Here is a 15,556-nt window from a genome sequence, read left to right as displayed (position 1 = left end):
TGTGCTTATCACTGGTATTCACAGTGTCTTCGATATGCAAATCGATACCACCTTTTGTCCCTTTGTATCGTTGCAACATGTCGGATTTTCCCGAGAATCGTGTATATGCACATACATACGTTGCGGCTTCACACAGGAAAATTGAATCAGTGGCTCCACATGTCGTCCGAGTTCGTAACACGCGCACAAATCTCTGTGAATCCCCGCGCTGGAATCTCTGATTTTTTTCCACTAAATTGCACTTAGCTCACAGCTCCGGCAGATGGTGCCGTTCGTCCGCTTGACGATCGTTACAAATGTCCGTAGGAGTCGACGCAATGCAAAAGCGCGAATTTCGAGCACGGACTACGTTCTTTCTGAGATGCTCAGAACTGCAGGATCTGATTGATCCAGTCGCGAAATTCCGAAATACGCGTGTAAACACCGGGTTGATTAGGCGCAGCGCAACCGATTCCCCAGCTGATAATTCCAGCAAGAATCCATCGTTTGTCTCGTGCTCTTTTGATGACCATCGGACCACCACTGTCACCCTGAAAAAGTTAAAAGGTCGCAAGTTAGAATATCAAAAGATATATTTTCTGATAATACATGTAATTCTTATATATATATTGTTGTGTTATAATAAAAATATAGTAAAGATATTTAAAAATATCTTTAGAAGATTGAAAAATCTTAGCAATAATTTTCAAATAATTTTTATAGACAACTTTTGCCCTTTGAAGTCTTCCAGAAATTTAATTTAATACTAAAAATTACTGGACAAACTGCTTTAAATATTCAAATAAGTAATTAATAACTACTTTCCAGTGTTAAATTATTGTAAGGTAACGTAGATAAGAGAGTTACCTAAAAATGTATTATTATATTGATATAAAAATTTGTAAGAACCAAACACAAATAATATTACAAATTATTATTGCTACAAATTTTTGTATTAATAATAAATCATTTCTAACTATAATATACGAAAGGCAAATTGTCTATAAGATATTTCAATTTTCTAAAGATTTGAAAAAATATTTTACTACCATATGTGACACACAGTCATATATGATTGTCAGAACTACGTGTATTACCGAAAGATGTAAATTATATGTATGATACTTTTTAATTGTTATTTTAAATCTCAAAAAAATTGAAATGGCACAAACGACGATTTTTTTATTTGTATAAAATCGCCAGCAGAAACTGACCTCGCAGGAATCAAAATCGCCGTTCCTCCAACCGGCACAGATAAATATATGTGGAATGTGCTCGATGTAACCCGCGTTTTTGTACATCGCTTCGCATACGTTATTATTGATAACCGGTACTGCAACCTCCTGTAACACGGACGGCAGTGGTCCTTCTGTAAAAGTAATTATATTTTTAGGCAAATAAGTGACTTGCGCAATAAGTAACAATGATTTATCTTGTAGTTTAATAAAAGTAGTACATCTAAAACATTCGACAGTTTTATTATTAATTAATACACTAATTAATACAGTTTCAAATATTAATACTCCGTTTGCAATATTTGGCACAAGTAAATTTTATATTTAAATTATAAACTTTCATGGTCCAAAAAATAAGAGTTTGTAAATTTTATATATTCAGAAATTTCTCTAAAATAAAAGAGAGTGGAGTCTGATTCTCCCTCTTAAAATATTGTTAAAAAATTATTTGATAATATAATAGAGATGTTAAAAGTAACCTTGAATTTTTTTACATTTTTTGAAATTTTAGAACAGTAAGAAAGATTAGACATAGGGAATAAAAATATGATTATAGACGGAGGATTAATATGAGGATATAAACTCCAAGATGTATTGTTGATTCACTTAATTAATTATGACATATTTTAATACCGTCTTTGAGTCTACCCCAGCCAGTAACATAAGCGGTACGACCAACGTAGGTTTCATCATCGTCTGGCAGGCAGATCGGCAAGACATTTGGTTGGAACAGTAGGGGCTCATAGAATCTCAACAGAGCAAGATCATACTCAAAAGTACGTGCGTCGAATTGTGGATGGCTCGCCACAATTTGTACTCTTCTCTCCTGATACATGTACGGCTCATCTTCGTTCGCCAAATCGTGTTCGCCGATCCTTAACAATAACTCGGTGGGTGGTACGCTGTAAAACATATGTCAATGCATTCACTTGCCGGAAAATTCCATCCGGAAATCAAACGCTGTTCGCAATCTTCCGTTACATCTCAAATAATAATGTCGTGTTATAAGACAAGAAATTAAATTCAGCGTTAAAAAATTAAAAAGAATTCTGAAAAAAGAGGTTGAAACGCGATGACAATGCAAAGAATAAAATTCAGAAAAAAGACGTCGTGAATAGTAAATCCGAAAAAAAATTACGGAATTCTTATTCTCTTGAAAGGGGAACAGCTTCCTTCTTACGATGTTCTACTTTAGGACGACAATCCATATAATCCTGGTCGTGCTTCTCAAATATATTAAATGAGAAAATGTTTATACAAGCAGAGACAATCTCTTTTCATCGCGTGGAGACGTCATAAGCGAGTGCATGTTGTCGCGATGAGACTTCACGGTGCAACGTTAAAGAACGCTGTGGATAGCATGATGATCGTACGAGTGGGAGAAAACTTGATTATGTCGCAGTTATGGCAAACACTTACCTTTCGACGCAGTGCGCTGCGGTAATAGCCCAGTTCTCGTTCAACAATGCCGCGCCGCATTTGTGCAGATATGTCTGGGATCGCCATTGACGTAATGAGATCTGCAAGGAAATCCGCCACGTGAGAAAATCAATCGCCGTACGTTGCGTCGATCGATCATCTACGCATTATCTTTAGTACGTAATAAAATGACTGTTGAAAAGTCATTATCACGATTACATCTTTCTGTATAAGATTTAAAATAGTATATTATTATTGTGTGAAATTGTCTTTGTTTGACAGACGGTGGATCGAATTTTAATTTTTGATGGTCTCAGAAAGGTCAAATTTTACTTCTTTAATAAATTTTTTGAAATTACGCACTTAACACCGATTATCTTTAAATGATCATCAAATTTGTGATTTACATTAATTTGCATTGATGTTTAAGTAAAGTGTATAAATAATATGATAACATAGCAAAATGTTACGTAAATATAGTGTATCTACTTCCTAAAACTTTTAGAGGGAATCTGACTCGAAAGATTGAAATCTCATCACTCTTAAAGATTGAGACACTCCTTTTTAAGAGTGGCTCAATTTTCACTTTTTGAAGTAAGAAACTTCAGGGAATTTAGAAAGTGTATAAAGAAGCTAATTCTAACTGCTTTGTTTGCGAGCTTCATCAAGCTCACCTGCCAAGGCCATTTTCCGAAGGAACTTTCCTGACCGCCGACGATCTTGGGCTGCGGAAACATTCTTCGTCCGCACACTGCAAGAACAAACAATGTCGAGTTAAATCGCATCAGTCCCAATTGGGCGGTCATGCTGGAGAACGGACGCGCTGCGTTTGTTCGACTGGATGGATGAACCGGTACCGTTGCGCGGATGCGTCGCTCACATAATTCTTTTGTCTGCCTGTAGGCGGAATTAGAATTTTTCTATCGACAATATTGTTTGCGTATTATCTACTTGCGACACTCGGCTCGCATCTCATTGATTACGGGAAATTACTGACGTTAAAATTTACGACTATACTATCATTATTTAAATTAAGTTGTACTATTGCAACTTAGATGATGGTAACTTATATAATGGCATATAAAATGGTCGAGTCATCGATAATCCATGAATTAAAACGTTTCCTACTGTAAGTAATTGTGTACACAATGCGATTTTAATTGCTTAAATAAACTGCAAATAGTAAACATTACGTAGTGTAGTATTAAAAACTAATTTAGATAAAATTTAACGATGAAAGAGAACTTCGAAAACTTGCAAGGAAAGAACGGTTTTGTTAAAATATTTAAAAATTCAACTAGATACAGATGTAAAAATAATTTTGTTGAATTGTTAGAATGATGTAGAACCAGCTGAGCTGGTTGCTATGAATACCAAAACTTTTGCAGTAATTGCTTATAATGCTTCAATTTTCTACATAATTATTTTTAGGATCTAATCGAGTTATTTTTGAATCTGTATGTTTAGCTACATTTTTAGACACGTCGCACAAAATCGTTCTCTTCGTGTAAACTTAGGAAATCTAAAAATTGCAACATGTATATCAAAATATTTAACAAGCAAGAAAGTTAGAAAATTCTTGTAAACATAAATCTTTTTACATTTAGAATTGTGATAAATTTTTTATATGTGTAAAGTGTACGAGTTTGTGTTAAAATTAATAGAGATGTCTGCCTTGTCAAACGAGAAGTTTATAATTAATATTAAACTTGTGGTAATCCGCAAAGAGAAGATCGAAGCATCGTTATACGATCAAAAGTTAGATCATCTTCAGGACTTAACTGGGACAAAATCGAACAGAATAACGTGAATTCCGACAGTGACCCAAATCCAGTTCCGCATTTCACCCGTCATTTTGTTTTTAGTCCTGAGACTAGTTCTAGTCGAGTAACGATTCGTTCCGGTCACCCAGTCTGGGAACGATCTAATTTCTTTTATTCATGCACCCGCTCATGCACGTGAAGCGCACGTCGTAATATTACACCGTAATCCGTTCAGCATTTAAGTATTAACCTTGTTTGTAGTCCGACATATTGAGGGTCTCCATTGGTACCGGAAGTTCCATGTCGATCGTAACACTAGCAATCGTTGACAATAAAGTTGTTACCGTTGGTCTCTTTGTGATGTCGGGGATGAAACTGCTCTCTGTTATCGGTTTGGCTGAAAATCCGAAATAATAGAAGATTAATTAATTAAACATCGTTACATCTCTCTCGTATGAAATAAACAGAGTGACCTAATTTTCTGTAATATATAAAATTGAAATTGCATTGTATTTATATACAATTTAATGTGTTGTTGCAAGAAGCTTCAATGAAAGGAAATTCTGAAATGGAGTGTTGTTGCAATGTTAAAACATACTTTCAATTGATTTCTTGTTATTACAACTTGTTAGAAGGTATTCCTTCCAAGTTGTTGGTCTAGTTGCTTGTTTGCATGATTGCGTTTGCCAATTCTTGAAAGTTCTTCGATTGTGAGCAAATTTACAAACCGCTGAGTGCTCACAAAGGCTGCAATTAATGTATCTTACCAGAAGTCAAAGACTGGATAGTGGATTCCGTAACCGGTTCGGTCGACGACTCTTGAGTCTCCGGTAACTTTTCGGTGGTAGGCGACTGAATCATTATCCAACCATCCGGAGTTGTTATCGGCGACCAATCAGTTTCCGCTTGTTCTGCGAAGCGAACAAACATAATAAATATAAAGCCTAATTGTATTTTAATTAATCGCGATTTTACGAGAAGTTACAATTCTTTTCTTTTAGGAGAGCCAGAAATAGATAGCTTATCGTAATAGCTATAATTTGTTGAGAAAACAAATTAAATCAAAACTAAATGAAAAAGAGAAATAGATAAGAGCCAACGCGGATATCGGTGTGTAATGTTTACAATTATTTATCAATCGTAGTAAGTTATTATACATAAGTGTAAAAGCGTAAACGTTTCGATTGCAATTTGACTTTTCCTAAATGCAAATCGAATATATTTTATTATAATGACAAAAAAAAACATGGGTATTGATAATAAAAACTAATAATATTAAGATACAGATCAAAGTGCGAGAAAAAATATTAAAAACATAAATCACATAAAGTTATATATCAAATAAAATTGAAAGTACATGCTTATATTAAAATTAATTGATTTCAAAATTAGGTAAAAGTTTGTTTATACATATCCAGTACGATACTTTTGCGATGTATATCAAGAAAAAATCAGAAGAATGTTTTCTTTAAGTTCGTGGACCTGTGTTTCTCAGAAAATGTTAATTTCAAGTAGATATACTATGTTAATTCCAGGTAATGCGAACCGGTTTAATTCTCCAATTTGGGTTGGTTGTGAGAAGAGTGAGTTCTGTTTTTTCTCTTACAAGGTAGCGAAGTGAATCATAGTTATTAGGAGATAATTCGAAGTCTTGCCGCTCAACGAAATAGATAGAGATACACAAGGGAGAGATGACCGTAATTGCGTCGGCGGGAAGCCCGGGATGGCCGGTTTGTGAACCGTTATGACATTATGACATTCTATCCCGACGACGTGTCAGAGTGCTGCGCTATTGACATGGTCCACATAACATCTCTACTCGATTATCTTTTCTAGGGTCCGAGGAACGACCTTGGCTTGTATCTATGATGAGCTTGGTTCGTTTGAATAGAATAAAGTAATCACTTGTCGAATAAATGTAAAATGCGAGATGGATTATCTATTTATGTAGCTCAACATAACTCACTTTTGCGCTGCATACCATTGAGATGCAATTATATATCGTTTAAAGTAATATCTCTTAATATGTTTTTTTAAATAAATCGTAATAGTGCATATTTTTTAAATAATTTTTAGATCCAATAATTTATTGAATCTGAAGAATTATTATTTAAAAAAACACATTATTATAGACATTTAAATAATCCAAAAAACGATTTCATTTTCGTTGGATGTCAGTTTTTGAAAAATATTTCTAAACTTTTGGCCTGGATTATATACTTTGGAAATAATAAATAATATTTATTCAATTTGAATCGACATTAAAATTGAAAATAAAAAATTTTAATTTACAAATAAATATTGCAAAAAGCAAAGAACGAATACATACAAAAAGCAAAATTATTTTAATTTATATTTAATTCTTTTTACTCGCGCGTTAATTTTGTATGTGTGTGTGTGTGTGTGTGTGTGTGTGTGTGTGTGTGTGTGTGTGTGTGTGTGTGTGTGTGTGTGTGTGTGTGTGTGTGATGGAGTATTCATGCTTTCTGCACTCTTGGCAATGGGCAGTCACGAATCTTATATATGCTCCCTTCGTCGAGCGACCCTTCGAGGAATTATCGGAAACGTGATTAGCAGTCTTATTGGTTCTATGTCTGTATGCTAATCGGTGAAATCAAAGAAAACGTTCATTGTGTAATGTGACGCCCTTGTCGTCAGTAGGAAATCATGATAGCGATTCACGTTGTATGGCATGGCACGCCGTATGCATCGAAACGCTGCAGCGAAAACCCGTTGACGGATTGCTATGTAAATTTGATGTTTTTGCTTTCGCCTTTTATTTCAAATCGACGATATTAACCATTAAAAATTAAAATTTTTCTACTTTTAAAGTGGTGAGAGTCAATATAAAAAATAATTAACACGTTACGATTAATATTACAATTAAATATAATAGTTAAAATAAGTTGTTGATTATTCAGTTGCGCAATTGATAAAGTTATTATATTCTGATTAAAAAAAAAAGTTAACTTTATTCACCTGATGATGTAGCTATTGTTGACGTTGACGTTGACGTTGACGTTGACGTTGACGTTGACGTTAATACTGACGTTGATGTTGGCGTTGATGTTGGCGTTTGCGTTGACGTTGATGTTGTTGACGAAATCGTTTTATTGGATGCCTTTGTAGAAAGTTCATCGGAGTTGGAACTCCACGTTACTAATCCTGGAGAATAAGTAGTCAACGGAATCTCCTCGAGAGTGTGATTAACATTCTGACCCTTGGTAGGAGGTACGTGGGTCGAAGTGCTCTCGTTTCTAACTGTAAACGTGGATATCGAGCTCGAGATACTCGTAGTAACCTCCACGATATTGGATGTGTTCACAGGAAGCTTCGTCAAAGATGTCGGTTTCGTCGTGCTGGGTCTTGGTCTCGTAACGCCAACCGTTGAACCGACAGTTGACGATAATGGCTTCGTTCCTGCTGTAGTCAACGTGGTGCTAGTGTATTCAGGTCTAGTAGTCTTCGTCGTCGTACTAGTGATTTTAGTGGGTTTCAGTTTCGTTGTAGTTGATGATGGCTTAGTCGTGGCCGGTCTGTTGATTGTTGTTTTAGGCGTTGTCGACGGTCTAACGGTGGTTATTCTGATCGTCGATGGTTTCGTTGTCGTTTTCAAGGTCGTCTTCGGCGTTGTCGTTTTGGTAGACACTTTATGATCCGAATTCGTAGGCGTAATGGTAGTTTTCTGACTACTTGTATTGGTAGTTGTTGTCGTTGCAGTCAATGGTCTAATTCCAGTGGAGGCTAAAGTACTTTCCGTTGCTCGATTTACACTCGTACTGGAAGATCCATTGCTGAACAAGCCAGAGGTTGAATGAGGCTTAGTTGTCGCCGGCAAAGTGGTCCCGAAGCTGGAATTCGTAAGAGGCTTTGTTGGAGTTGAAGGTCTCTTTGTCAACGTAGTGGGTTTCTTCGTAGTCACCACTGGGCGTTTCGTTGTCACGGTGGTACTAGGTCTTTTAGTGCTAGGCTTTCTCGTCGTCTGAGTCAGTGGTTTAACCGACGTCGTATTTCTTGGTGGGAATCTGGTTGAAGGCACCACTTTCTGCGTGCTAGTCGTGAGAATGTTTTTGATCGTAGTCGTGGTCGATTCCTGTTGAACAATCGGTCGAGTAGTTGAAGGGAGTGGTTTCTGAGAGATCTGCACCGTTGGTCTCTGCACTGTTGTCGTGGAGATAACAGGTTTCTTTGTGGTCGTTCCCGATGTGATAATCAGTTTTGTTAAATTTAGAGTGCTAGGTCGGAGTGTAGAGTCCAAAGTGGTCGGTTTTGTAGGTTGTCTCGTTATACTCGGCGATATATTTGCTGGAATATTTACAGTATTGTTGGTACCCTTCAACGTGGTTTCCGTGCTAGGTCCAGCGTTTTGCACAGTTTGGAATGTCGAGAGGCGAGTAGTCTGTGTAGTCATTTCGATCGTTGTGATCGTTGGCTTCTTTGTCGCGAACTTCGTCATGTTTCTCATCGTATTTGCTGAAGTCTGCGTACTTTGCGTATTCAAGAATCCAGATATTGTCTACAAAATTATTAAATTAATTATATTAATGTTTCGATGTTATATTAATGTAAAAAACGTTTCGACTCTGAATGGGTTATTTTGAATGTTACAAATATTTAATACAGATACATTCGTTATACAAAATTCGTTATCCGAAAAAAATTAACAATGTATCAGTTCGTGTTCGTCATGCATTGAGTCAATAAGATGAGAATTCAAAAGTCAGATTGTATAAAATTTGGTATTCTAAAAAATTCGTGAGCAAATTTAAAAATAATTAATCATGAGAAAGAGGAAATAAATAAAAATTAATAGTATACACACACATACCTTGTCAATAATATCAGTAGCACATTCCATAAATAAATAAAAAATACATGTGTGATATCAAAATTAGGTACGCCAAATACATTATAATAGAAGCGAATTTACAGATCTGTCGCACTCATCTCGACCAAGTCAGATAGCGCAATGTCAAGAAGGAAAACATACTGATCACAGAGGATGTAAGAAAGAAGGAAAGGATAAATATTAGGAAGGGAAAAGAGAATGTATCGTATTAAAATACATCTCTGGCAATGAATCCGTGTGTCATTTTGTTTGTTTATTCCATGTTTCTGCTTCTTTATATGTACCATTTCAGAAATCAATCTTTTATTGTATGCAGTATTGTATTCAATGTCTAATATCTCAACTTTGTCCCACTTAAAATTATGATTTATCTCAATACGGTGGTTAGACCGAAGGAGACTTTGAAATTTTATTGATATCTGAAATGCGCTCATGTACTGTTTATGATAGTTTTCTATAAAGGAAATAAAAATTTTATACATATATCATGATGCAGCGTGCGGCGTATATTTTGTAGGTATTCGAAATGAAGATTATATCATATTTAGATACATCTTAATAAAACGAAAATTTTTACTTAGCGATTTGGTTTATACCAATGATTACGTTGATATAATTATTGATACATACCAATAATATATATACCAATAAAATTACTAAGTTTCTACGTGTTTATAAGTTACACATATTAAGTGTGCTGATCAAGCATTTTAATGAAAAACTTTCTTTCTTTAATCCTGTATGAATCAATTGTGAGATCACACGAGCTACTGTAATTATCTCGATGACCTCATTCAGAGAAAGTTATTACATATCTGAATGAGCTGAGAAAACATCACGTCGTTCCTTTTCGCGTATTGTAATACCAAGCTATGCTTTTTATCGTCGTCTAAATTATTCAGTGACATTTAAAAACTTTTTTTTTAACTAAAATTTACAAGATAAATGGAATTACAGTAATCATATTATCTTTATAAATAAAAAAAAAACAAGCGAATTATTTATTATTAATTCACGTTTGTTTTATCGAATATTAAGTTCACTGTGTATGATTTAACAGACTATAGTTATTTGCGAAGGACGTTACTTCAATTCCATCGAACCGTCTCTAGGAACTCCAGCTGTCACTCCGCTCATTTCTACTGACACATGGCGAAACGTGCTAAGCCGGCTCGCTGCTTCATTAGCGATCGTCTACTTGCCGTGATTTGTGAAGCCCCGACTGGTTTCTTTTCATCGGTCGGCTTGGACTTCGTAAAGTATTCCGGTATGCCGCTGCTCCCGATAGGCCTCTGGGTCGTGATAAACGGCCTTGGCGCCGGCGGGCCATCGTCGATGCTGTTGTCTTGCGGGAAGATGTCCGGCTCGTCGTCAATTTTGCAGCAGCTACCGAAGTAGAAACGATCGATGCATGTACCAAGATGCGTGCCATTTGCTTTCGCGCAGGTAAACGCAAACATGCACACACCGGTCTCACCGCTCCTGCGTGACACGCAGGGTAAGTGTCTGATATTTCTTCCCGTGCCTATAAGAACGAAGGAATGCCATCATTATATTCATCTATGACAAGCCGATTTCCGACCAATCCCCTTAAAGGTTTTTTTTTCTTAAACGAGTTATTTTAACCCTTTGATGCCAACATTATATCTACCACCGTTTTGCCATAAGTACAACACGCTATGTATTACATACTCGATCCAATTTGGATTGTTTATAACTTTCAAAAGTAAACATATATAATAAACACCATATTTGTTGTTTATAATTAATGTTTACAATTTGAAATTTTACATTCAGAATATAAATATTATGTAACGCATGTGTTACATTACATTTACATAGTTGAGTATGAAATTATAATATGTTATTATGTCGATGTTATTATGTTTAATTAGTATTTGACTGTGAAAAACAATTTTGTTTCCATTTAAACGCCAGAACATTAAAAAATGCAACGATATCAAATGGAGATAAAGAGATATCTGTATCTTTATTAATAAAAAAGTTATGAACAAATGAAGTAAACAAAAGCTTAGAAAACTATTTTTTTTTTTTTAAAGCGTAGTATAATCGAAAGTAACACTAAAGGGTTAGAAGTGTTGTCTATATACTGTTTCTAAAATGCTATTTAATTCTTAACTTGCGTGCTCGGAATCGTATTAATATCTTTTTGCACAATACTCTCTTTCCTCTCATCTAATGCTTCATAAAGATAATTCGCCGGAACTTGCCGTCGGGATCTCTCATACGTGATTCTCTCAGGCGATAGAGGATTCTTCCGTTCGAAAGATTATCTCACACATTAATGCGAAAGTAAAGACTTCTTTACCACAGGGGAAAAACTATGATATAAAACGTTACGAAGTGATGCCTCGAGGTAGAATTCTCCCCCCGAATGACCGTCAACGGTGGTTAGATAAACGCTTCCGTGTTCTCTGATCTGCTCTGAGAAGTATATATATCAACCTTCACCCGGTGTCTATAACTGTTCATTCACGATGTACGTTCTACATTCCTGCCCGTAACACTTCGCTCTCGTATCGTCAATGTATCTGCTTATAATTCTCTCTTAATGATCTTGACCGTTCAACTGCGATCCCCACCGCGGATGACAGGAGACGCGAGATAATTACGAAATTGATTCATATATTGAAAATATGACGAATAGCTCTGCAAGCATCAATGTCAAGCAGATGTGTAAAGTGATAACTGTGATATTTTATTAATATGGAAATTATTAGCGCTTATTGATAATATTTGTCAAACTTGTTACAAGTCTACTAGATATCATCTGTAGTGAATCTATTGGATCTTAAAACAGTTGTGGCTACCGGTAAAAAATTGATCGCATATGCATTAATCGGATAACAGGAATCTTTTCTGGGTCTTTAGCGCATTATGCGTCGACAGAACGGAAAGTGGATAAACAAACAGATGTCACGTGAAATTTTTAAAAAGTCACGAATATCAGAGGCGTATAACGGAAATCTGCTTTGACAATGATTCATACGGTCGTGCAATACAGTTAGCCACGAAAGACGCAACGCGCGTCAGAGGAAGATAAAGAAGCGTGCTCTCGTCGCTCCGAAATAACACGTGAACTTTCGGATAAAAATGGATAATATTGCATCGCGAGACTGTAGAGAATATATAAGAAATAGGTATTACACAACGTGCATTGTAATGACAATTTGAATTAATCAAATTAATCAATTTCAATGAAATAAAATGTGTAAAGTTCATCAACATGATCCGAGTAAAGATCAGAATAAGATGTCATAGCTTGCGTGCAGCTCGCTTCATCTTCGACAATTAAAAATTCCAACGGGGTCATAAATCTCGTTGGAAACGACCTCCAACTTGAATTTTCTCATGATTTTAAATCAACGATCGATTGTAAAATGCTAATGCGTGTACGGCGTATGCCGCATTATATCGGGGAACGAACGAATTGATGTCAGGCGAGGCGAAGCATCCAGGTACCGTTAAGTTTCAATGTATGGGCTAGTTGCCCGACCCAAATGTAGGTCACAGTCATAGCCTAATGTAACAGCCCGTTTCCCTCTAAGACACCTCACAATCTCTCTTTTTTCTCTCTCTCTCTCTCTCTCTCTCTCTCTCTCTCTCTTTCTCTCTCTCTTTCTGAGGTCTTTGGCCTAACGAAATTGCCGTAAACATTCCAGGGTGCTCCAACTTGGTATGATTAAACGATCATACTTGACCCGAGATGCTTGGATGGCGCGTTCTCAATATAAACATGGAAACCCATGAACGGTATTCCCGGAGTACATTCTGTGTACTCCGTGCCAAAGAAAGTGACAGATCACTTAGCGTGGTGAACGCGAGACTTTACGTTAACGTTACGCCAAGCTTAGACGATGAAGAAAAGAGATAAAGAGAGATTTTATGATATGAAATAGAAATTAGAGATGCCTATCACGAAATTAAACGTCCAATTGAGATTTGCGTTTTATCTTAATGGACAAGTTACTTAATATACCAAATAATCAGCAGTAGCAAGAATGACAGTGACATACAACAGACGGACTGTAGTTTGCGTACTCTAAACTGGCACGAACGGGTCGTTAAAGCGTCATAGTTTTTCAGCGACTGTTTACTTTCTTTTGCCGGCTTGTCGGGTCGACGGACGTTTCGTGGCTAGTGAAAATCAACCGTAAAATTGTTTGCGGTCCCATAGTGCTTGCGCTACCGGGTCAGTCGGTCAGGCTCGCTCGCCCAAAAAGTTCTGAACGCCGCCCGGTCACCCTTCCGCGTAGAAAATGCATGCTGGCGGAAGTGACACGTTAGTTAGTCATCAGCGTGAAAGAAAGTTGACGACACCTTTTATGTAGCTGTCGGAATTTCAAGCGGTGCCAGATCATACGGGAGAGTGTGTAAGTGTGCGTGAGTGCGTACGTGAGTGTACGCCCACGCGAAGAATTTCACTCGCGGCATAGTTCATTGTAGGAAAGTGCTTTATCTGATCGTGACAAACGTCACTCGGATATGCGGAAGTCTCGCGTGATCACAAGGAAGAAGACCCGGTCGTCGAAAACGATCCATATCACCGTAACTGTAGAAACGACATCGTAAAATTGGGTTTATATAAGAAGAGGTTAAATGTCTTATTGCATGTGCATGAGCAGTTTAATTGGACACAATAAAGTACACGGAAAGAACGGTTTTGCTGAAGTATCTCAAACATTAGCTATATAATACATAGGTATATATGATATAAAGACAAATTTGAGTTATTATGCAGAAACATGAGCAGCGCCGTAAACAATTTTGATGACATTTTAGCGACCAGTTTGAGCCTATAATTTTGATGATCCGACAAACTTATTTTCAGATTTGTATCTAGTTAAATTTTTAAATATTTCAACAAAATTCTTCTTTTCGTATACGAGAGATAACGATTTGTGAATAATTATCTCATGGATTTCTGCCGCTCAATGGAAATGATCACACGAAAATCGTCGAAATCGAGGGATGGCGGGAACGGAAAAGTCACTGTAAGTCACGCGGCTCGATGACCGTGGTTGACCCACTTCTACAGAAAACTGACCAGTCCGCCGGTCCGCCCACGTTCCGTTCGAACGTGAATTCAAGGTAGGTTCAATGCCGCTGCACGACGGAGACGGGCGAGTGCTTACGCACACGCGTAGATCGGACATCGCTGTGCCGGTTACTGGTATTTGTGTACCGATCCGTTACTCAGCTGACATACGAGGAAAATGCAACGAGCGTGAAAGAGCGGGACGAGCAAAGATATGTCGTCAGTCTGTAAGAATCAACATTCCACACAACTAGATCGTCGTTTTAAGTTTTAAATATGTATATTTTGCAAAGTTGATTCTAGACAAACTGGGAGAATGTTGATAATAAATAATTTCCTTTTATTACAAGAAAACATTATAAGAAATTTTTCTAAACGAGGAATTTTTTTTTAAATTTAAATCGGTAAATACTGTTTGTAATGTTTACATTACTTGAGATTTTTGTTCAAAAATATGATACAGCTTGAAGATACTGATAGATCAGTAACTTCAAGCAGTGCCTCAATATATCGTCTGCAGTGAATAATCAGAAGAGGCATAATTCTGAAAGAATGTGGCAAGTTTTGGTCGGTTACTTCGGTTACGTTCACGATTATATCTAATTAAAGGTACTTGTAATTGGAGGTCGATATGCCGAAGGCACCACGCAATTTCCGTAAGACGACGTAACGGCAATTTAATCGAATTACGCTCATTAAATACCGTGTATTACTTCAAAGAAACTCTCCAAATTACACCGATGCTATCTAGGAAAAAACTATTGATACTCTTCCCGCGAATAATAGAGCAAATTAAAGTACTTACTTCCCGGTTGAAATTGAGGAACATAGATCGGGCTGGCGATAACAACAGTGTAGATCAACACATTGCCGATGATAACGGCGGACCAGGCCTGTTTTTGCCTATCGCACATCTGAAATGCAGAAAATCGAAAGAGATTAGATTTACTTTCTAGAAAGGCTAATCTCTTTCCTTTGAGATTGTTATTTTGGAATTGAGTCGTTATTCAGTAGACTGCAGATGATAAGGATCAATATTTATAAAATATAACTTTGTATAATATAAAATAAGGAATAAAAAATAAGTCAAAAAATAAAAATTATAAGTTGAGAAGTTTATTACGCTTTTGTGACGATATCCCCGAGATGACTGTTTTCCCTCATTTCCCTAAATCGGTTGCGTGGGGTCTCCACTTTCAAAAGTCCCGTTATCTTTCTCGAAATAATCAAACAAAATATTATCGAAGAAATG

The 15,556-nt window shown here is 36.5% G+C and overlaps 1 protein-coding gene across 1 annotated transcript; it reads right to left on the bottom strand.

Annotated features, from left to right (window-relative positions):
- Positions 1 to 365: 365 nt before the first annotated feature.
- Np (serine protease notopleural) lies at positions 366 to 15,218 on the bottom strand. Its single transcript, XM_018538526.1, is given in 11 exon segments — positions 366 to 530; positions 1,194 to 1,348; positions 1,848 to 2,116; positions 2,634 to 2,734; positions 3,308 to 3,475; positions 3,478 to 3,530; positions 4,647 to 4,793; positions 5,164 to 5,307; positions 7,376 to 8,883; positions 10,389 to 10,770; positions 15,110 to 15,218. Coding segments are annotated over 11 exon segments (3,201 nt in total).
- Between the last annotated feature and the right edge of the window lie 338 nt (positions 15,219 to 15,556).

The sequence above is a fragment of the Cyphomyrmex costatus genome, unplaced genomic scaffold (genome assembly GCF_001594065.2).
Source record: "Cyphomyrmex costatus isolate MS0001 unplaced genomic scaffold, Ccosl1.0 scaffold193, whole genome shotgun sequence".
NCBI lineage: Eukaryota > Metazoa > Arthropoda > Insecta > Hymenoptera > Formicidae > Cyphomyrmex > Cyphomyrmex costatus.
Note: the sequence above shows the minus strand (reverse complement) of the source record. Positions and strands in the feature narration are given on the sequence as shown.